General features: G+C 40.8%; 1 protein-coding gene across 1 annotated transcript; it reads right to left on the bottom strand.

Moving 5' to 3' along the window:
- Positions 1-17280: 17280 nt before the first annotated feature.
- Positions 17281-23860, bottom strand: LOC118560845 (calphotin-like). Its single transcript, XM_036132364.1, has 2 exons — positions 23637-23860; positions 17281-19644 (listed from the first exon to the last, which is right to left on the bottom strand). Exon 2 carries the CDS (start codon positions 18832-18834, stop codon positions 17461-17463), a length of 1374 nt encoding a protein of 457 aa, XP_035988257.1. The 5' UTR covers positions 18835-19644; positions 23637-23860; the 3' UTR covers positions 17281-17460.
- Between the last annotated feature and the right edge of the window lie 438 nt (positions 23861-24298).

Below are 24298 nucleotides of genomic sequence, written 5' to 3'. Positions count from 1 at the left end.
GATTCTGCAGAGGGACAAATTAAATGGCAGAACTGACACTCCATGGAGAGCTCACATAGGTCTTAGTGACAATGTTGGACCTGAGTGGAGAGTGCTGTACAAACCACCATTAATCAAAGGAGCAGCTGACTTACAGTGGAGGATTTTATATGGCATTGTGGCTGTGAATGCTTTTATTCTATTATTAACTCTGATGTTAGTCATGATTGCCCATTTTGCACTAATCGTGAAACTGTGTTTCATTGTTTCATGGAGTGTTCTCGTTTGGTGCCAGTAATTGCAATGTTAGAAAATTTGTTTGGACTATATGGATCCTTTTTTTCTAAACAAATGTTCATTTTGGGGTACAGACACTCTCAGAAGACTAAAATTAAATGCCAGATTTTTAATTTTATTCTTGGAAGAGCAAAGATGGCTATTTATATGAGCAGAAAAAACAGAATAGAGAAAGCTGTGGATGATGACGCTGTGTTCATGTTTGTAAAGATGTTGAAAGCTCGTTTGAAAATAGATTTTTAATTATTATCGGATGATGAAAGACCTGGAAAGTTTTTCCAGAATATGGTGCTACAAAAATGTTCTGTGTCAGCTTGTAAATGAAGAACTTGTCTTGGGAAGTATGCTAGGATAATTTGGATTTTTTAAATCTTTTAATAAATGTATTGTTAAACTTCAACCTCAACCTCAAACCTCTCTCTCTCTCTCTCTCTCTCTCTCTCTCTCTCTCTCTCTCTCTCTCTCTCCTCTCTCTCTCTCTCTCTCTCTCTCTCTCTCTCTCCTCTCTCTCTCTCTCTCTCTCTCTCTCCTCTCTCATCCTGTCTATTTCCAACAGGACAGGGAGACAGCTACAATAAGGGAAGGTCAGAGAAGGATTGTCTGTTCACTCAATCTGTCCTTCTCATCCTGTCTTTCTTCAACTGACATAAATGCCATTAAATTTAATGAAGATGTCATGTGTTAATAAAACATTTTCTTTTGATTATTTTCTAGAAACCCCTGGCTGGTGTCTGGTGGTGTTCAGGAACAAGCCCTACTCAATACTCATGTTGGCTTTGTTTGGGTGTTCAGTAAGTTTTAACCTCCAATTTTAAAGTTTGACAGTGGTGGATCCATTTCTTCCTTTATAAGGACAAAGACATTTAGAATTTTGACTGAGGGTTTTACATAAAAGACTTTTAAAACCTTGTTCTTGTGCCTTTGTTTGATAGACAGTTTGGAAATTTTAACCCTTAGGAACTTTTATTGTGAAGGCAATAGTATAAAGTGTATGCAATATAATATCAACATGTGGGTTATGCATTTTTTTAATTATCAATTGTAATGTTTTAAGATGAGTTCTTGTAATAAGCTAATTTTTCTGTTGTAAGACATGTTTTTTGTTATGCTGCATTTTGTTGATTTTAAATTGACAATAAAATAAAGTAATTTTAATTTTTTTATGGGTTACAACTGAAAGGAGAAAAACTTGACTAACACATTGTTGTTGGAGAGGACAGAATGTTTATAGGGAATGTTACTTCCATCCTGGGTGTCCACTGTGGCTCTACGTTCTTTCAGGAGGAGTGAATGCTATGGAGATAATTTCCTGCCAAAAGGTTGTAAGCAAAAAAATGTGTTGCACACAAATAAAACTTGTTTTGCACACAAAAAGATATGTTTCACACAAAAAAAAAATTGTTTTGCAAACTGTTCGCCAACCTTGCACTCAAAATATCATTTATAAGTTTTCCTCGAGTACAAAACGGTCTCTGCTCGCACAAAACAGCCTCTGCTCGAGTACGAAACAATCCCACCACCGCTGCGGTAAATTTGTGCCAAAAGTCACGTGATGCATTGAGTTGTTGTTCAGACTTTCCGACAGCAGGGGGCGCACCCAAAAAACCTGAAACGCGCCGGTTTGGCAGAGGAAGAGAGACGTGATATCACAGCTAACAGCATCAGCACCCCACAGGTAACTTTCGAAACTTTCCCAGTGAAAAAGTAAAAACGCTCTCTGCTCGCACAAAACAGCCTCTGCTCGAGTACGAAACAATCCCACTACCGCTGCGGTAAATTTGTGCCAAAAGTCACGTGATGCATTAAGAGTTGTTGTTGTTGTTGTTCAGACTTCTCTTAAACAATTTAAAATAATTGCAATGAGTGGATATTGATTATATGAAAATTGGCAAGGAAATTAATTAAAAATTGCATTTTCTAACATAAATATGAACGTTACAAGTAAAGCATATAGCAGCAGATCTAGATTATATCTCACTACCTTTCTAACTCCTTAATTTCTTCAAAGTAAAAATAAGGTAATCTGTGCCCAATTGCACATATGTGTTGTGCACTTAATAAAATTGGTTTGGCCATGGCAAAAACCACAGCTGGAATTGGCCACATGGGCAGATATTTCCTTAAAACGTTTGTTTTCATCTTGGCGATTTATTTTTTTCTTTAAGAGGAGTATAATCCTTTACATAACCATAACACATATCCATTTTCCAGCATCCACTGATAAAGGTCATCAAAGTTCTGGGCTGGATGGAAGGCTACCAGATCATCAACCTGCTTTGAGACACGCCGACTTCCATCACAAGACTACCAAGACTTGAACAATTCAAAATTTGATGTAATCTTTAAACATATGGCAGATGATTTGGGCTTGTTTAAAAATAACTTAATATGTAACCGTTTTAGTTCCCAGTATTAACTACTTTGATCAGTAACTGTTGCAGCATGTCCTTCATAGCTCTTAGTGGAGCCGTTTAGGCTGAAAAAAAAAGGTTAGGAAAAAAAAGGCCAGGTTTGAGATAGTTCTAAATTTCCTGACAGTCTTACATGCAGAAATTGTTTTTCATAGTCCTGTTTTTGGCTTCATCCATTTCATCAGCCAGTTTGTTTTATACAGCCCGCTTTATGGTAATACATGGATTGTTTACTGGGAAAAACCAGGAGAATTAATGGAGTTCTTTCAGTCATAATTTCAACAATAAAAGCAATCCTTGTGGAAAGGTGTATTCACTTTGATATTGGTAAGAATTGGAAATGAAGACTTTACGAAAGGGTATGTTTATTATGCAATGTGGAAAATAAAGGACTGTTTAATTTTCCCACAATGTTTGCATCCTCAGTTTTAGTAACAGCCCCATGTGCCCTTTTTTCCAATAACCTCAGCATTTTCAAAATGTTTATACAGTACCATACACATCTACCATCATAATCCCAGCAGTTCTACACTTTTATTCAGTGAATACACTAACTTAGTTACATTTCCCTGGCTAGATTTTACTACTTAAAAACCTTTTGCAACAATGGTAACCACAATAAGATTAAACCCGTAAAGTGTTGGTCATACTGGACAGTAGCAACATATATACATATATATATATATATATATATATATATATATATATATCTGAGCCGTGCGATTCAGAATGTCCCAGTGCATCCATGGCTGCCCTCAGTGCTACCAGTTGTTCGGGGCTCAACACATTGCCAGTTTCAGGATTAGTGACCCCACAGTGTGGGTCATCCAGCAGTCCACTGTCGTCTAAGTCAATACGAGGCAGGCAAATCCCTGCAAAAAAGAGAGATATATAGAGAATAAAAAAAGAGGCCATGATTCTGTTGCTACAACTTACTGAATATAATTGAATTCATGAAGCTAAGGATGGAAAAGCAAATGACTCCAAAATCCATTAATTATTTTGAAGGACCATAATAAACAAATTTCAAAGAAACCAGTTTCAGTGCCACCTCTCTGATGTACTCAATGTTTTGTTGTATTGGAGTGATCAGATAAATGATCAGATAAATTCATTTCTGGTTTGAAATATACGCATTAATGTGAGAAACTATAATAGCAAGCACAAAAAAATCCATCTTACCTCTGTGATTTCTGGTTCTATCACAGCATGCTGGATGCTTCCCATCTCCCATAACTGACTTAGTGTTAGATTCCCTTCAGTTCTGAGTGAATTGTCATCCCAGCCACTGCTGATGGTGTGAAAACTTAGGTGTAGTCTTGGGACAAATAAATAGTGACAACAGAAGTTATCTAACATGTTTGACAGGTCAAGCAAATTGTTGTCCTCTCCTGAGTGCAACACATTGTTGTGTATGTTAGTTCCTGCGCACCACAAGTCTCTCCAAAGACATTCAATTCTGAAAGGAGAGTTAAAGATCAAATCATGGTTTAAATACATTATTTTTCAAAAGTCCGTTACACAGCATTTTTAGATCAGAGATAAAACTAAACAGGGCCTTTAACTGAAATCTTACATGATCTATCAGCATAGTGAGCTGTTACTTTTTCACTGGGAAAGTTTCGAAAGTTACCTGTGGGGTGCTGATGCTGTTAGCTGTGATATCACGTCTCTCTTCCTCTGCCAAACCGGCGCGTTTCAGGTTTTTTGGGTGCGCCCCCTGCTGTCGGAAAGTCTGAACAACAACTCAATGCATCACGTGACTTTTGGCACAAATTTACCGCAGCGGTGGTGGGATTGTTTCGTACTCGAGCAGAGGCTGTTTTGTGCGAGCAGAGACCGTTTTGTACTCGAGGAAAACTTATAAATGATATTTTGAGTGCAAGGTTGGCGAACAGTTTGCAAAACAATTTTTTTTGTGTGAGACATATCATTTTGTGTGCAAAACAGGTTTTATTTGTGTGCAACACATTTTTTTGCTTACAACCTTTTGGCAGGAAATTATCTCCATAGAATGCTGCTTGGAGAGACTTGATGCAACCTGCTGGGTTTCCTTAGAGAGGAAACTTTCTGACCAACCTGTCTGTATGAGTTGATTGAATTTTACTTTGTAAAGTTTCTTGAAATGGCATGTGTTGTGAAATAGCACTATATAAATAAAATTTAATTGAAATTAAATGAGAATGATTTGGGTTGATTTTTACAGTGAATGTCTTACTTATAGCTCCTTTAATGAAAAGAAAACAGAATTTAACTGTAAAAAAATACAGTAGAACTAATAGAATTACAGTAAATGTGTTCAAAAGTTACAGTAAAACTGATAGAATTACAGTAAATTATCACAAAATTACAGTAAGACTGTGATAAAATTACAGTAAAACTGTAAATAAAATTACAGTAACCTGACTGTAAATTTTACATTAACCGGGTGGCAACACTGCTGCCAGTAATTTACTGTAAATTTTACAGTATTTTTTTTACAGTGTACCCCCTCTTTTCTCAACTTCTGAAACAAAATATCCAGCAATAACTTTTGGACAGCTACCATCCATGTATTCAGCTTTACAGATGCCAACCTGTAAACACAGCAGAGATTTTGTTGTTTTTTCAAGTTTTTTATTTTAAACAAAAGGTGAAAATAACCATTTATTTATATATCCTTTCTAAAAAATTAAACATGTTCCTTCTGCTAAATGTAAGAAGCTAAATATTCCAAATTCAATGTTTTTAAGTATTTAAATTTTCAGATCAAATGCAAAGACATTCTAAGATGTAAAAGAGAAGATTCCTGATTTTCTGGCTGTATTTTTAATGTAGCTATCTTAAACCTGGTCCACCAACCTTAATGTTTTTGTTTATGGGGATTTAAAAAATTACTTTTACAGAATTCCCATCAAAAGGAGAATAGCTGCTGTTTAAAATTGTGATTAATGGTTAGACTGGATTAATGTTAAAATCGCTCAACCCTACACTGCAATGGAACAATGTTGTTGATTAAGATTTGTTTTCTTTTCTGAGTGAGTTTAAAGACATCAGAAAAACAAATGCAACAACTAATAAACTGAGAACAGAATGTGGTGCCTTGCTGCTAGGAGCTTTTATTGATAAATTCTGATAATAACTTTTGAATATACAGCAATGATAATCGATTATCAGTTTTTACTTTTCCCCTTATTAAAGCATGTCAGTAGTTGACTGGGTTTATTAATGGAGCTGATATAAATAGCTGTCCTTCACTGGCTTGTGAATAGTCACATTAGAAAGCTCCGTATTCATCACTTTGTTTTGAGACAATAATATATGGATAAATGTAGCTTTATCTAGCTTCACTTTCATTGTGTAAAATACACATACGTTTAATTAGCCCTACAAGTGTCGAATTAAAATTTATTTTAATTATATTTAATTGAAATTCCTAAAGGCATAGGTACATTTGCAGTCACAGGTCCTGTTTACACTGAGTACTTAAACGGTGTAATTCCCATGCAGCACCACTAGTAGTGCTGTGATTTTTGAAGCTCGCGTCAAATTAGCCCAGAAGAAGAAAACAGCTGCTGGCGGAGTACTGTTTCGGCTGCAAACTATTGTGAATAAACCCACAGCTATAGCTCAAAGTCCCCCTAAGCAACAGTTAAACCTTGAAGTGTGTAAATGGACAGTACAAACGCAACGCAAACCTGTTTTCACTGTGTAAACAGAACCAGAGACAGTACTACAGTGATGCAAGTGTATCCAGAGCAAAGTTGTTAACTATAAATAATAACTGCCGAATTGATCAAATTTCAAGTAGGCTACTTGATTTATATGAATGGCTGACCTTGTCACTGAGGAGTGACAAGGTCAGAATGTATTTCTGCACTGAGGAGTGCAGAAATACATTCCTCCGACAAATGATGACTTCTTAAAAAGAAATAAAGGGTCTCCCTCTGTCTCTCCATCTTCTCCGATGACACTCAAATATCCCACGAGCTAATGCCGGGTTATGTTGCGTAGTTATGAGGAGAAAATTATCTCATTTTAGCAAGATAAGACTCTCATTAAAACTAGAAACTTTTGCCATTAAAACGAGAATGTTATTTAGTTATAACAAGTTGCCTTGTCAGCCGTCTGGTAGCAAAACGCTTTGGTACAATTCTTGATTACCTCGTCCTCAGTAAGTGAGGCAGCGTTGGAGGAATCTTTAGAACCTGCGCAGTGTCTGATCTGTTTAGAAGCAGTAGAGCTTTCTGAGGTATCTAAAATTTTAGCTTCATCTAAATCTTCTACCTGTATGTTAGACCCAATCCCAACCAAGTTGTTTAAGGAGGTATTCCCTCTGATCAGTGGTCCTATTTTAGACATGATTAATCTATCCTTGGTAAATGGATATGTACCACAGGCTAAATTGGCCTCTGGTAATAAAGTAAAAAATCTTGGTATTGTTTTCGACCAAGACATGTCATTTAAATCCCATATTAAACAGGTTTCCAGGGTTTCCTTTTTTCACCTCAGGAATATCGCCAAAATTAGAAACATTCTGTCCAGGGGTGATGCTGAAAAACTAGTCCATGCATTTGTTACTTCTAGGCTGGACTATTGTAATTCTTTACTATAAGGAAGTCCACAAAATGCAGTTTGAAGTCTTCAGCTGATCCAAAATGCTGCGGCAAGAGTTCTGATGAAAATCAACAAAAGGGATCATATTTCTCCAATTTTAGCTTTCCTTCATTGGCTTCCTGTTAAATCAAGAATATAATTTAACATTCTTCTAACGAATAAAGCCCTTAATAATCAAGCTCCATCATATATCAGAGCTCTGATTACCCCGTATATTCCTAACTATATTTTCTACAATAAATCAAAACATGTTCTGCTCCTTCGATTTCTCCACAATAAGAACAATTACCTGTTGGATGTTTCCCTATTATTTCTAAACCAGTATTTAAACTAGTATGCCCTATCCTAACCCTGTTTATCCATATTTCCTCTCTTCTATTCATTATACTATTATATCTTATATCTTTCTGTATTTTATATACATGTCTTCCTTTTTCTTCTAAATTCTATCTCTCCTGCCATATATTATTTATTTTATCTTTAATAATTACTTTTATTTCTTTTCTACTTAGCGGGACATCATATTCAATTCCTCTCGCCTTAACTGCTTCTTTCGCTAATTTATCTACTTTTTCATTACCTAAAATTCCTTAATGTGCTGGAACCCATGTAAATTGAATACTAATTTTTTGTTGCTGTATACTATATATTAAATAACTGACTTCATCTAGAAGATCTTGACGGCTTTCAGATTTTCCACTTTTAAAACTAGTCAGGCAAGACAATGAATCTGAACAGATAACTACATTTCTAGGCTTCACCTCCAGCACCCATTGTAATGCCAAAGTAATTGCCAACATCTCTTCTGAAAAAAATTTATAAATTATCTGTTGTTCTTCTTTTATAGAAATATTTTCTTTCGGAATATATACTGCTACTCCTGTTTTACCATTTTCCTCTTTTGATGCATCTGTATATATTTGTGTCATATTTTTATACCTTATAACTAAATACTGCTGAATAATTTGATACAAACATCCACAAGACTGTTCTATTTTTTTGTTTCTAAATTTACTGTTGACATTTCAAATAATCATGGAGCAATTTTAGATGTAATTACAGTTTTACAGTATGCTATATTTACTTATCCCAGAATACTCTGCATAAATATTTTTAATAGTGGTTGGCAAACAACTTTTAGGTGCATTACCGCCACCTTCCAGATTGGAGTATGGATCAACCTTAGTCTTATATTCTCCCCACAGAAAAAAAGTATGATGATCATTAGAAAATGTTGATAATGAGAAAACATGGGGTTCTCACAAGTTGTGTAAAGTTGTAAAGTAATGCAATTTCAGGAAAACTTTTTCAAGTAACGGGAAAGTTATGAAAATTTAATTTTTGTTGCAGTTTTTGAAAAGTAATAAAAAGTGTAAAGTAAAAAAAATAGTGGACACTGACACCCATACAATAGTTATTGTGTAGTGTGCAATGTCTGATCTAAACCTTTTAGTGCCACATGCCTTTTTTTGTTAAAACTAAGAATGGTCTCCTTTATGAAAACATACTAGGCTTAAAACTATTGCCAAGCAACTTGCATATGATGAACGATGAGAGTGAGAAAGAGATCTTTACATCATATAAAGATGATCTACCATCAGGATCAACATTCAGGCAGGAAGTGAAGTTGTGGCACACAAAGTGGTCGTCATCAGTGGAAAAACCCAGCTCTCTCCCTGAAATTCTAAGGATAACAAATAGTGCTACCCAAACATTTATATGATTCTTCACCTTCTGTCAGTTATACCTGTTACCAGTGCTTCTGTGGAACATGTTAACTCAGGCCTTAAAGCAGTGAAAACTTTGCTGAGGTCAACAATGGGACAGGAAAGGTTTGTGGCTTTGCTACTTATGTAAGTCCACAAGGACATTCATTTAGACATCAACAAAATCATAAACATATTTGCCCAGTAGCATCCTAGAGGGTTGACATTCATAAACCCATTATCATTGTCATCATAAAGTTGAAGGTGTTGTAGAAGAGAACAATATTCTTTGTCAAGTCTTACAGTTCTATTAAAGGCTTATGGCTTAACTTCACCGTACCTGTTCATTGGTTTAACTTACTTTAAAAAAAAAATTCTCAATATGGTTTATCTTGTTAAAATATGTTAAAAAATCCTTTGTCACTTGAACCATAACAAACTGTTCTTAAGTCCTTGAGTCTTTCTAAGTATTTTTAATATAGTTTATATGGTTAAAATATATTGTTAAAATACATGTATATTTTTAAAACTCTTTTGTCACTTGAACCATACCAAACTGTTCTTTAGTCCTTGGGTCTTTTTATTTCATTCTCTGTATAAATATAATTTCTGGAAATAAAGAAAATCTTTGTTTGATTAATTGTTGATAAGGTTAATTTTTCTTCAAACTACTTTTTAACCTTGTGCATGCTGTAAAAAGCACAAGATTTTGACTTAAAACCCAATTTTCAATTACAATAAGGTAATCATGCTAATTCCACTTATGTTCATCCATTAAAATTATCAATAAAAAAATCCTTAGATGAATAATTAGGGTAGTGTGAAAAAGTAAAGATTGCATTCTTTGGTCATTTAGCCTCACATTGTCTCGACCCCATGACCCTTGACCCCATGACCTTTAGGTGCGCACCCCCCTTTGAAAAATCCTGGATCCGCCCCTGTCATGTTACCCTGCGCTACCTCTATAGTTGTGCTGCTATAGGCTTAGGCTACTGGAGGACATCAGGGCCTATTTTCCTCACTCTACTGATTTCTACTGTCCAGTCTACTGTTCTCCAGATTTGCATTGAATTACATTGAAATGACTGTCGTCATTTCAGCTTTTAACTTTTTGCTCTCTCTCTTTTTTCTTCATAGTAGGCACACCTGGTCTGACGTTCTGTTAACTGTGACATCATCCAAGGAAGACAGATCACCCGCTATTATCATCTAATGTAGAACAGATTACTGGATCAATGTTTGCTTCTGTGCTTTTTTGTCTGTCTTGTTGTGTCTTTGCTCTGTCTTCTGTAACCCCCAGTCGGTCGAGGCAGATGACCGTTCATACTGAGCCCAGTTCTGCTGGAGGTTTTCCTTCCCGCTAATGGGTGGTTTTTCTTTCCACTGTCGCTTCATGCTTGCTCAGTATGAGGGATTGCTGCAAAGCCATGGACAATGCAGACAACTATCCCTGTAGCTCTACGCTTCTTCAGGAGTGAATGCTGCTTGTCGGGACTTTGAAGCAATCAACTGGTTCCCTTATATAAGACATTTTTGACCACTCTGTATAATCTGACTGATTCTGACTTTGTAAAGTGCCTCGAGATGACATGTTTCATGAATTGGCGCTATATAAATAAAATTGAATTGAAATTGAAAGTCACGTGACCTCCCGCAGCCGGAAGAGGGAGCCTGTGAGCCTGCGCTCAGGGCTTCAACTCAAAAAATTACACATGCAAATCCTTTTTACGCATTTGTGCATATCACATGGCAGAAGTGTAGCAAAAATCTCATGTGTAAAGAGAGCCGACCGAGAAACAATAATAATATTATTGTAAAAATGGGAAGAGCAATTAGTTCCGCAAGGAAATGTTACTCTTTTGTGGCCTGTCCCCTTTTATGTCAAATAGTTCAGAGTTCAGTGTTTCATCTTGACTATTGCTCTACAATGTGGACATCTGCTGCCAGGGGTTAAATCAAAAAGCTCCAGGTTGTTCAGAACAAGGCAGCATGGTTGGTACTGGGGTGCCACATTAGATCTAATGTCAACCAGATGCATGCCCTTTTTCCTGGCTTACGGTTGAGAACAAATTCCTTTTAATACACTTATCCTGTTTAAGTCAGTCATGAGCATTAATGTTCCTGATTTTATACATTCACAAATTGTTTTTAGTAATTCTGTTCATGATCACAACACCAGAGGATCCTGTAATGGGCAGCTTGTTTTACCAGGTCCATAAACCAATGCTCTAAAGAGATCTTTTATAAATAGATCATTGCATCCTTGGAACAATCTACCTCAATACATGTGCTGCACTCATAGTAAATTATCTTTTAAAAATAATCTGAGACTCCATTTGATGCCCTGAAGTGTTTTTGTTTTATTGGCTGTTTTATTGGCTATTTTATTTTACTTTTTCTTTTGTGCATTCTCTGATCATTTTTGAGAAATACATTTTTTGGAAATTTTATATTTGTGACTGTGCTTTTTACTGTATGTTTTTAATGTGGGCCCCAGGAAGACTAGTTGTTTGCCATGGCAACAGCTAATGGGGATCCTTAATAAAAATTACAAAAATTACAAATTACAAACCGCTTGACTTGTAACCAATGATTTGTCTGTATTTCTGGGTCTTGAAGCGAAAATACTTCAGACACAAGTGTCTCTGTGTGTGCTTACAGATTGATCTACACGTTTGCAAATCTCAGTACACATTTGCAAATCTCAGTACACATTTGTATATCCGAATATAGATTTGTGGATTTTTTACACATTTACAAATCTCAGTACACATTTGTAGATCTGAATACAGATTTGTGGATTTTTTGCACATTTGCAAATCTCAGTACACATTTGTAGATCTGAATACAGATTTGAGGATTTTTTACACATTCTCAAAACAGATTACACACAAGTAGTTTTACACATTTGCAGATTGTTGTACCGACACACAAATCTCCTCACACATTTACAGATTTATTTACACATTTTCAAATCCCACTGCACACACAAATGGAGATACACACACACAACTCTCCACACACATTTGCTAATAATATTGCAACAATAATGGCCCCATAGTGTAGCATGTGTTCACTTCCTGATTCCTGTGTCAATCATATGAGAGTTCCCAGGGTTCCCAAAACAGAGCACAGTATTTGGTATTTTATGTTAGCAAATGAGCAGCAAACATGGAAGCCAGTGAGAGAAACAGAACAGAAATAGAACAAAATGCAAAATTACGAATCTATTCTGTGCAAGTAATAATTCAGTGGAATTTCACAGCAGCAACGGACCATTTAGAAACAGCAGGCTATGTGTATGTGTTGTTCTGCTTTTAGCCACCAGGTGTGATTAATAGGCCTTTGCAGCGAAGCATTGCAAAGGCCTATTGTATCTGTGTTTCCGCCACTTCAGCAGCCTTTTTGGGGGCCTAAACATATACGAAAACTGACTAAGCTTGGCAGAAAGTTGTCCCCCAATGAAAGTCTTTGGATATTAATAGAGTTGAAAATGGGTGTGGCGAAACTGCTCTAAAGTTTCCACATTTTTCATCTGATCTGTACCAAATTCAACAAATTTGATCTCAGTCCAGTGAAATTTCCTGTGGGCGTGGCCTACTTGCTCTACAGCGGCGCCTTCTAGAATATTTCAAAACATCAGCCCCAAGCCATGCTTTGTCCGAGGTTTATGAAATTGGATATACATATGTAACTGATGAGGACCTACAAAAAAGTCTCTTGGATCCATGGTCCCAACCCCACAGGAAGTCCGCCATTTTGGATCAAAACCACCATTTTGTCAGTTCAAACACCTATTATTCGGTAAATGAAATAAATTCACAAAAAAATCAGCCGTTTGTTTTTATGAGCTTAGAATGTCAGGATTTATTCCTTGGCTAGATTAAAGCAAATGGTACACTCTAATCCAAGCTTTTTTTTTATGTCCGTCACTCTAAATTTTAAAAGTTTGTCAAATGAACAATCACTATATCTGCAACATGCATGTCTCAATCTTTTTGTAAATGGGCACAAATCTTCAGTTAACAGAGCCTAAAATACGTTGTCAGTTTGGTGCAAATCCATACCTGTTCGACTAAATTAGGTCACATTAAAGTTTTTGCCCATGTCACTATAAGCTCTAAAAAAAAAAAAAAAAAAAAATCAGTCAAACTACATTGAAAGAAATTAGCAGTTAGAACACGCATTCCAGATTACCTGTAAATATTTCCAGGATTTTAGGGCCAACGGTTGATTTTTTTTTTTTTTTTTTAGGTATTTTTTATGGCTCTAGTGGCTCGCTTTTTATGACAGTAGCCTGACAGGAAGGGGGTGGAAGAGGGGGAGAGACATATATGGAAGTACATATGTGTCGCTGGGATGTGAATTAAAAATACCACTGAAATTTAAATGTATGTTTGTACTTGCTCTTTCAGTGTTAAAATATATTCAGGAAACATTTTTAATCTAAAAAAATTCATTGTTATTATTTCTATACAGTTGAAATGTCATTTGTTATTTTCTCTTTAAGCTAAAAATTCAAATTAGTATTTCAAAGTGATTACGTTTTCAATACCTATTTTTCAGTTTAATTTTTTAGTGTTAAAAAAATCTGCATATAAAAAAATTCAACCTTTCAAAATTCAAACTCAATATTTTCAACCTCCTGAGATTCAACTTGCTCCATTTCACTGTCTTAAATTCAGTGTTAAAATTCGGTGTAAAAAGGGAAGGGTTACTTCAGGTCACAGACATTAGCAATGGATTGTGGTGTCCCACACCCAGCCAGTCCCGTTATGTTTTCTTAGTAACGTGACGTGGCGCCAGCACTGAAGGAAAACCAGCATCTCGGAGGTGGTCATGTAAGCTAACGCTAACTGAACGGTGAGTTTTTTGCTTTCATTTTTCTGTAGTATTGCTGTTCTTTGCGCATGAAAGTCAATAAATTATCTTACAACTTGATTTAAAACATGTGTTTGAGTAGCTATGAATTAAATAACATGCATTTTTAGCATATTCTAAAACTCAATCGTTTTCTTTTAAAAACTCATCCTTTTACATTGGCTATTAATTCTACTGACTTTCCTTTCTTCAGTGCTACATGAATTATTAAAATTTTTGTGTACACATTAGTGTCGGCTTTGATCCTTGTTTTTAGTTTGATTACCAGTGCAGTGCACTGGTTTTGCAATAACTTTCAGGGGTTTATTAATAAAATTGCTATTTATTTTAAATAGGTTCTTGGACGAGTCACAAGACAGATAAAGCAGCTTAGACAAGGCTTGAAAGAAACCCAAATATGGACACTGGTGACTCTGCGACCAGATGCTGTACTCCTCCTTTTTCCAAAAGAGGAACCATCCCTGTGTCCAGAGGTAACTTTTAAATTACTAGAATTATGGTTTTGCATCCCTCATCGATTTCATCAAACATATTTTATTTAAGACATTTTTTTGCAAACCTGCAGAATACAAATGTTCCAGATGTTGGAAGTCCTGAAGATGACGATGACTGCTCAAGTCAAACCAAATGGAACATTTCAAGATATCTGAGACAGTTCATTGCAAATTGTGAGTTTACCAGTGTTTGATTGGAGGTTTTCAATTACTTTGCTAGAAAGCATCGCTATGGAAATGATTGTTTCTTACTACTTAGCAGTGGTATGTTACAGTTGTGATTTAATCTTAGCTCCAGAGTAAATCAAACAGTGAAGTTTGCATGTTCCTGTGTGTACCGTCTGTGTAGCGCAGCTCTATTGCAACATGTAGATCCAAAGCTTTACGTGTGGATTTTAAGAAAATGGAAAACTGTCTAGCAGATTTCCTTTTACCTTAGTCTTACAAACATACTCATTTATCTATATGTTCTGGTTTATGGATAAATTAGATTGTGCTCTTTTATTTTGTTTCCTTTCAAAGCCATACCACCTGAACCGAAAGAGCTCATGAAATTCTGGATGGGAGAATTTAGCAGCACGTCTGTCTGTGGAGTTTGTCCAAAGCAAGTACCCCACAGCTGCCACTTGCTATGAAACTTTGGAAATCCCAAGCCACTACAACGACTACAAATCTTTTAATGATGATATTTTAGCCTGTATTTCCTCTTGCCAAACTGGCTTTGGTCTGCTGTGATTATTCAACATGCATTTTGAAACATGATCTTGTCAGGATTTGTTCTGATGAACCCGAACACCACCACACACAGAGCTACGTTTAAGGAGCTTTATTGAAGACTTTGAGTAATGGAGACGTGACCAAAGACTGTACCGGACTGGAACAGACGAGTGGTGGTGGAGATGGCTGAGGGTGGAGACGCGGCGGAGCTGGAGCAGGTAGTCGGCTGAGCACGGAGTCTGAGGTAGGGATCTCAGGCAGGAAGATGCAGAAAACACAGGCTAGTTGACGTGTGAAACTCAGGCAGGCAACAAGGTGAGAATGCAGATGACCCAGCGACGAGGAGCAGACTGAAGAGGGCTTATAAAGGAGAGCTGGCAGGTGTATTGAGTCCGGACTTGATTATTGCAGCAGGTGAATCTGACCCAGCATGGAGTGAAGCAGGGCAGAGTGGATGGTGGAAGGATCTCGAACTGTCCATGGTGCAGAAGGGAGACCTGCACCCTGACATTACCCCCCCCTCAAGGCCGAATTCCAGGCGGCCTAAACAAAACACTAGTTCAAAAACAAGAACACCCATCCCGGGTGGGCGGAGGGAGGATAGGACGGGGGGTCAGACTCCAACAAAAGGTGCCGGGAGAACAGAAACCTCTTGAAGCGCGCTGGAACTCGTGGGACTTGACAGCGCTGGAACTCGTGGGACTTGACAGCGCTGGAACTCGGGGACTTGAGAGCGGCGGCTTGGGAGCGACGCCTCTTGAGAGCGGCGGCTTGGGAGCGACGCCTCTTTGAGAGCGGCGGCTTGGGAGCGACGCCTCTTTGAGAGCGGCGGCTTGGGAGCGACGCCTCTCTGAGAGCGGCGGCTTGGGAGCGGCGGCTTGGGCGCGGCGGCTTGGGCGCGGCGGCTTGGGCGCGGCGGCTTGGGCGCGGCGGCTTGGGCGCGGCAGGCGGCGGAGCAGCAGAGTCCTCGGCAGGCTCCGTGGAGGACGGCCTGGGCGCGGGAGGCAGCGGAGCAGGGTCAGCCGGCGGCAGGGCAGTAGAGTCTCAGGCGGCGGGCGTCGCGGTGGGCGACCCCGGCGAGGCGCAGTCATCCGGCGGCTGAACAGCAGGGTCACCGGTGGTGGTCGTCGCGGTGGGCGACCCCGGCGAGGCGCAGTCATCCGGCGGCAGAACAGCAGGGTCACCGGTGGCGGTCGTTGTGGAGGGCGACTCCGTCATGGATGGAGCAGCCAGCAGCGAGGCAGCAGGATCTCAGGCGGCCGGCAGTGGAGTTTCGCCTTGGTTCTCCTGGCGTCGAGCTCCACTGAAGAATCCTGGGAGGGTTCTGGAGCTTTTACTGGAGGCGGGTCCAACCGGACCGCCTCTCTGAACTGGAGAGCTGGCACTGGAGGCGGGTCCCCCTGGACCGCATCGCTGGACACTGGAGCTGGTACTGGAGGCGGGTCCCCCTGGACCGCCTCTCTGAACTGGAGAGCTGGCAGTGGAGGCGGGTCCCCCTGGACCGCCTCGCTGGACACTAGAGCTGGCACTGGAGGCGGGTCCACCTGGACCGCCTCGCCGGACTCGGGAGCGTAGACTGGAGGCGGGTCCACCTGGACCGCCTCGCCGGACTCGGGAGCGTAGACTGGAGGCGGGTCCACCTGGACCGCCTCGCCGGACTCGGGAGCGTAGACTGGAGGCGGGTCCACCTGGACCGCCTCGCCGGACTCGGGAGCGTAGACTGGAGGCGGGTCCACCTGGACCGCCTCGCCGGACTCGGGAGCGTAGACTGGAGGCGGGTCCACCTGGACCGCCTCGCTGGACTCGGGTGCGTAGACTGGAGGCGGGTCCACCTGGACCGCCTCGCTGGACTCGGGTGCATAGACTGGAGGCGGGTCCACCTGGACCGCCTCGCTGGACTCGGGAGCGTAAACTGGAGGCGGGTCCACCTGGACCGCCTCGCTGGACTCGGGTGCGTAGACTGGAGGCGGGTCCACCTGGACCGCCTCGCTGGACTCGGGTGCGTAGACTGGAGGCGGGTCCACCTGGACCGCCTTGCTGGACTCGGGTGCGTAGACTGGAGGCGGGTCCACCTGGACCGCCTCGCTGGACTCGGGTGCGTAGACTGGAGGCGGGTCCACCTGGACCGCCTCGCTGGACTCGGGTGCGTAGACTGGAGGCGGGTCCACCTGGACCGCCTCGCTGGACTCGGGTGCGTAGACTGGAGGCGGGTCCACCTGGACCCCCTCGCGGGACTGCAGGACTTCAGCTTGAGGTGGCTCCTTTCTCTCGACGGCCGGCAGCTCCTTTCTCTCATCGACCGGCAGGAAGTCAGCGAAGACCGGCAGCGGCGAGAAGTGCGCACCCACGGAGGCCTCGGGCTGAGGCAGAGCAGCATCATCAGATGGCCTCGGGCTGATCTTTCTTCTCGGCGGCCGGCGGGTCTTTCTTCTCGGCGGCCAGCGGGTCTTTTTTCTCGGCGGCCGGCGGGTCTTTTTTCTCGGCGGCTGGCGGGTCTTTTTTCTCGGCGGCCGGCGGGGCTGCGCTTGCTTCGGCCGGCAGAGCCTGGAGCTTGGAGACGGATGGCGGAACTGGGAGCTTGGAGACGGATGGCGGAGCTGGGAGCTCGGAGACGGACGGCGGAGCTGGAATAAACACACCCACGCAGGCTTGGCCCGTGGCGTGTGCAGCTGAAACCTCTGAGATCAGCTGAGCAGGAGCCTCAGCTAAAGTCGGCAGAGCCGAGCTTTCGGCGGCCGGCAGGGCGGAGCTTTCGGGCAGAGCGGAGACTTTGTTGATCGACAGAACGGATAGGCGCACACCCACGCAGGCTTGGGCCGTGGCGTGTGCGGCCAGAACTTCAACGTCGTTCGGCGGGACTGAGCTTTCTTCAGCCGGCTGCGCTGGGAGCTTGGAGACGGCCGGCAGAGAGGACTTGCGCACACCCACGCAGGCTTGGGCCGTGGCGTGTGCGGTAGGAACCTCTGCAATGGCTGGCAAGGCGGTGTGCACCCCGGCCTCGTAGACTGTGCGGGTCTTGTCAGGGGCAGACCAACATGGGAGAAGGTCATCCCTGTCCCCGTAGAAAAAATCCCACAGCTGATCTTCATGAAGGCAGGGTGCTCTAGCCAGACTCTCCTGAGCGGCAGCATCTGCGCCCGGCCGACTCACCAGGGAAAGGGAGGTGACGTCGGCTGCAGTTGGTGCGGCTTCAGCGGGAATGTCAGGCTTCGCCTCGGGAGATTTCACATGCCGCCGAGTCCGGCGTCTGCGCCGGGAGGAGCCGGGCAGCGATGTAGAAACAGCTGTTGACGGTGAGGTATCGGGAGCTGCAGCAGAGACAGCAGCGGCAGAAGTTGCAGGAGCAGCGGGAGCCGCAGCAAAGACAAGCGCTGAAGCTGAATCTTTAGCGGCGGCTGCGGATGAAACAGCGGCGGCAGCGGCGGCAAAGGCAGCAGGTGAGGTGGACAGACTGGTTGGCGGAGGTGTGGGTGGTGGTAATTTGCCGAGGAGCTGGGCAAGCGCTGCTTTGATGTTCCATTCTAGCTCCTCAAACAGCCCAGACACTCCGAGGAGCGACAGAAGCCCCATCTGGTTTTCCAAGCAGCCCCGCACGCGTTTAACCTCCTCTATCCGTTTCTTGGGTGGGCTGAGAGTAGGTAAGGTCCTCAAATTTTCCTGGAGCTGAATCCAAAAACGTTCCGCTGCGTCTCGTAAGACGAGCTCACCATGAGAGCTCTGTGTGGGCATCGGGTTCAACTTTGGCTGGGTCATGCTGTCAGGATTTGTTCTGATGAACCCGAACACCACCACACACAGAGCTACGTTTAAGGAGCTTTATTGAAGAATTTGAGTAATGGAGACGGTGACCAAAGACTGTACCGGACTGGAACAGACGAGTGGTGGTGGAGATGGCTGAGGGTGGAGACGCGGCAGAGCTGGAGCAGGTAGTCGGCTGAGCACGGAGTCTGAGGTAGGGATCTCAGGCAGGAAGATGCAGAAAACACAGGCTAGTTGACGTGTGAAACTCAGGCAGGCAACAAGGTGAGAATGCAGATGACCCAGCGACGAGGAGCAAACTGAAGAGGGCTTATAAAGGAGAGCTGGCAGGTGTATTGAGTCCGGACTTGATTATTGCAGCAGGTGAATCTGATCCAGCATGGAGTGAAGTAGGGCAGAGTGGATGGTGGAAGGATCTCGAACTGTCCATGGTGCAGAAGGGAGACCTGCACCCTGACATATCTGCATTTATGCTGTTTCAGAGTTTTCCATCTACATGAAGCGGCATTGTTTTAATGAAACCATTATGTTGTGAACATTTAGAAACAATAATTCGATCTTCTAATTTTCTCAGATAACAAATTATATACATATTAGATGTGGAAATCATTAACACAAAACTAGTAATGACCCACTGCATCCAAAATTTCTCAAGGAACAGTTACTTGACAAGACAAGGCATTTAAAAAAAACAAGCTCTAGAGGGCAGATGAAATCTAGGTAGTCCAGATCCAGTGGCACATGCTGAAGAACATGCTCCAAATGATCACGGAGTCTATCAAAAATATGACCCAGAAAAAGTTCCTTGAACAGAGAGAAGAAAAAGAAAAAACAATGTCATAAAATTGTCATTAAAAATTAAATTAGAATTTTGAAATAGAATATTCATTATTGTTTAAAATTGTGTAAAATTACAGTAAGATATTTAATCTAAAATAAATAACAGAATGTGGTTACATTCTAATTACTGTGAATGCAGTAGGCATTCACAGTTCTTGAGATCCTCTTCCGCCTTTTTACTGTTTAAACTTTGCTTCGCTTCTCCTCCTACAGTTTTTCTCCGATTTCAACCATTCAACTTTTAAACTATTCAGCTTCTTCTGGAATGGATGGCTGTCTTTTTGTACTTTTAACTCTTCAACTTTTTAAAATATTCAGCTTTTTCTGCACATTTTCAGCTTTTTTTTCTCCCATAGGAAATGAATGTAATTCACTAAAATTCCTCTCATTTCAGCTGCTTTTTGACAGCTTACTGCTTCAGCCTACTTTCAGCTAGAAACACCATTCAACTTTTAAAATGTAGTGATATCTTTCAGCTATTATGGTCTATTTCAGCTTTTTCATATCTTTTACCATTTTCATATAGTACCTCCTTAAAATAATTTTGGCTTTTCAAGAAATTCAGCAAATAACATGCGTTGCTATGGTCGTCAAGGAGGCAGTTATACAGTGCGCACTCTAGAAATTCAACAAATTCTTCTTCTCCGAACAACTTCTTCTCACTCGCTCAATTTTCAACCTATCCACATAAATTATACATCAAAACGTAGGAATTTTTGTCTGGATTCAGGAAATGTAACCGTCATTGGTGTAGCATTTATAGATTTTTCGCAAATCACCTCAGAGCGACACAAACCCGAAACCTCCCCCATTAATTTCCTATGGAGCGGTTTTGAAAAATGACGTCTGAAAATCCAAAACATCACACGTATTCGCATCGTCGCTACTCCTAAACCGTTTCATGTACAGGCATGACACTTTCACATATGAATGTCCCAACCCTTCTGGCACTCACAAAAAAGGAATTTTGTGGATAACTGTTACGGTTTTCCCGCAGGAACAATTTGTTCGGGAGTAGCAAATTTGCAAAATCCTGAAGACGCTTTGGACCTCCATCACCCCAAATGATCCACTTTTTTACATCGTCGCTGTGCCTACACCGATTTTTGTACAAACATAAAAATTAGCAACATAGTCCTCAAAAGCCTGCTGATACTCACAGTGAAATAATTGTTTTGATATCTCTTATACTTTTTCAGCTAGAGCGATTTGTTCGGGACTGTTTTTAGAGGATTTTGGAAATTCCTTAAAAACCCCCTTTAGATCATAATTTTTTACGCCTTTATTAAACTTTTTCCAGCAAAAAACGATAGCTTTTCTTCTTCCCCTATCCGTTACGAACTAAACGCAGAAAAAATTACGTCTCTACCATTTAGGGATCAGGAGATATGAAGCGTTGTTCGGGGCAAAGTTCTCCATTATAATCCAATGGGACTTATTGTGAGCAAAGTCTCTGTACTGCAGGTGTGTGAGTGAGTTTCCATGACGACGGAACTCTGAGGGCCAGAGGGAGAGGATCAATTGAGATAGAATGGCAACTTTCGACGCTCACCGCAGTTGCTGTGATTAATGTAGGAATCTGAAATTCGCACAGTGACTTTCTCTTGACATTTTAAAATTTTCAAGTGACTTTCAGCTATGTGTCATTTTTCTATCCCATTTTGGAATTCACATGTTTTCCTATTGGGCCTTTGCTTCCAACAGGACCTGGCATGATGCCCAGACACGACCCAATTGGCCAATACAGCACCACCCACCTGTGGGAAATGGCGCTACTGACCATTTTGGCCAAATGTTGAGTTCTGGGCCCAGATGTGGTGAGGCTGAATTGCTAAAGGAGGCCAATCTGACCCATGAACTTTGGTCATGTTTGGCGACATTAAGTATTGGCACCCCTATTTGAGGCACTTCCCAGTACAGGATTTGGACCAAACTGACAGAGTACAATCACCGGGTGATCCTGAGCACAACCATGTTAGCGGCTAATGGTTAGCATGTTGCTAATTGGAAGTAGCTCTAGGAAGCTCGGACAAACTTCTGCTTTACAGAGTCTGTACCTCCTTTATACAGAATGCTCCACAATAAGTTTGGGCCTCGTCATGTAAAGCATCTCCAAGTTAGGAGGTGTCAAACATCCAATGCTTTTTCAATGGGGGGCGAAACCCCTTATACTCCCTAGAAATGCAGGCCCACAATATGGCTACAGTATATTCAAGTTTGAAATTCTACTTCTGCTTTGTTAAACGATTCAGTGTTTAGAATGAGTTAGGAAATGTTTGGTGCCTTTCCCTCAGTTTTTTCTTCTTCTAATCATTCAGCTATTGTTCTTTCATGTTCAAATTCTTCAACTCTTTCAAATTCTTCAACTTTTTCAACTTCTTCAACTTTTTCAACTTCTTCAATGCTTTTCAGCTATTTTTTCTCTTCTTCAAAGATCTTCTGCATCTTTTGCTTAATCATGCAGCTATCTGCATTCACAGTGCATTTTCGCAGGAAATGCAAATTTTTCTAGTTTCTAATAATTTTCAAAAACAGTAAGCTTTTTAATCAATTAACAAACCCAAACGAGGTTTTTTATAGTGTTGCTAAGCATTCAACATTTGGTACCCCAAACTAAAAAGAATGTAAATTAAATTACTATTTAAAAACAGAGAAACTGATACCCAAAGCCATGTTTTAAATCAAGTTGTAAGGGTGTGTCTCAATTCAGGGGCTGTATCAGTGAAGACTTGCTGGAATTTGGCAGCGGGTGCCACGGCAGTCTAATGGTGGAGGAAACACCTGCATGGTAGTTTGCTGCATCTTTATCACCCCGAAACAAAATCACAAGTTAGGAAAAAGAAAAATCGCCATTAGATTCCAAAGCGAAGCTCTGTCCCTTCCTGAGAAGAGACAAGCCTAATTTTTATGGGAAATATTTGCTCTTACAAGTAAATAAATATTTATTTTAAAGAAAGAGGTTTTGGAGGTGAAGTTGCTAAACGTTTAGTAACAAATAAAAGAAATTAAATTTGTAATCAGTTTATTTTTTGTTTTTATTTTACATAAAAATCACTGAACATTTATCTGACATTGGTTCAGCTAAGCGTTACAGCTGTGGTTCATGCTGTCACGGTTGCTAGGCAACGGGTGAGCGGTGAAGGCTAGAAGGTTCCAATTCACAGCTAGCCTCCCTGGTTTTTGCAGTATGCAAAGGACGCGGTCCACCTGGGTCGAATCCTTCTTGGGCTGGACCACTGAGCTATATAATACACTGGAGTGCTGATTTTGCCGAAAAACTGAAGTCACTGGCCGCCATCTTGCTACTCCCTACTCTCACAAGAGTCCCATAGGATTTGGTTGCAACAACAAGCAGTTTTCTGGCTGTGTGAAAACGTTTCACAGGTAATTCTACAGTCAGTGGATGTACTAACACTATCAACTATTTGGAAATTAGGTGCTGAAATATTTTACACGTTATTGATATTAAATATATATATATGTATATATAAGTATGTGTATATGTATTTATGTATATATATGTATACACATATGTAAATATATGTTTTTGTATATTGTTATTTATATATTTATAAATGTTAAACATATATATTTAAATGAATAAAATGCAAAATATTTCAGCACATGACTTTCTCAGTACTTGATAGTTTTAGAACATAACATAAAAGTATATGGCATTTGACATTTTAAAAGTCTTAAGCCCCCCCTGAACATGAGAAAATCCTCGTTATTCGATGCTGTAGCGCACATATTTCCTGGTTACTGGGGGGAAATAGGGAGTACCAATATGGCGGCTGGTGGCTTCAAAGCGATTCGTTCAAACAGACGGTGATTAGCACTCCAGTGTATAATATAGCTCAGTGGGCTGGACCCCTTGAATTTGGACACACCCTATGTATTGACTTTCATGCGCAAAGAAAAGCAATACTACAGAAAAATGAAAACAATAAACTCACCAGTCAGTTAGTGTTAGCTTACATGACCACCTCCGAGATGCTGGTTTTCCTTCAGTGCGGGTGCCACGTCACGTGACTAAGAAAACGTACCGGGATTGGCTGGGTGTTGGACACCACAATCTATTGCTAATGTCTGTGACCTGAAGTAACCCTCCCCTTTTTACACCAATTTTTAATGCTGAATTTAAGACAGTGAAATGGAGCAAGTTGAATCTCAGAAGATTGAAAATATTGAGTTTGAATTTTGAAAGGTTGAATTTTTTTATATGCAGTTTTTTTTAACACTGAAAAATAGGTATTGAAAATATAATCACTTTCAAATACTGATTTGAATTTTTAGCTTAAAGAGAAAATAACAAATGAAATTTCAACTGTATGGAAATAATGAAAATGAATTTTTTTAGGTGTGTTTTCTGGATATATTTTAACACTGAAAGAGTAAGTACAAACATACAACATTTAAATTTCAGTGGTATTTTTAATTCAGATCCCAGTGACGCAGATTTACTTCCATAGACATACGGCAAAGGACCGCGGGTCGGATTCGATGTCGAGGACTAAAGGCCTTCGTAGATGGGTCGAGCTACCAGCTGCGCCACGGGTACGCCCCCAACAGTTGAGTTTTTATAAATATTTGAATTTCACAGAAACTGCCTATTCAT

Source organism: Fundulus heteroclitus, unplaced genomic scaffold (assembly GCF_011125445.2).
Source record: "Fundulus heteroclitus isolate FHET01 unplaced genomic scaffold, MU-UCD_Fhet_4.1 scaffold_490, whole genome shotgun sequence".
In the NCBI taxonomy this organism is placed as follows: domain Eukaryota; kingdom Metazoa; phylum Chordata; class Actinopteri; order Cyprinodontiformes; family Fundulidae; genus Fundulus; species Fundulus heteroclitus.
The sequence above is the reverse complement of the archived record's forward strand: the minus strand, read 5'-3'. Positions and strand labels throughout refer to the sequence as shown.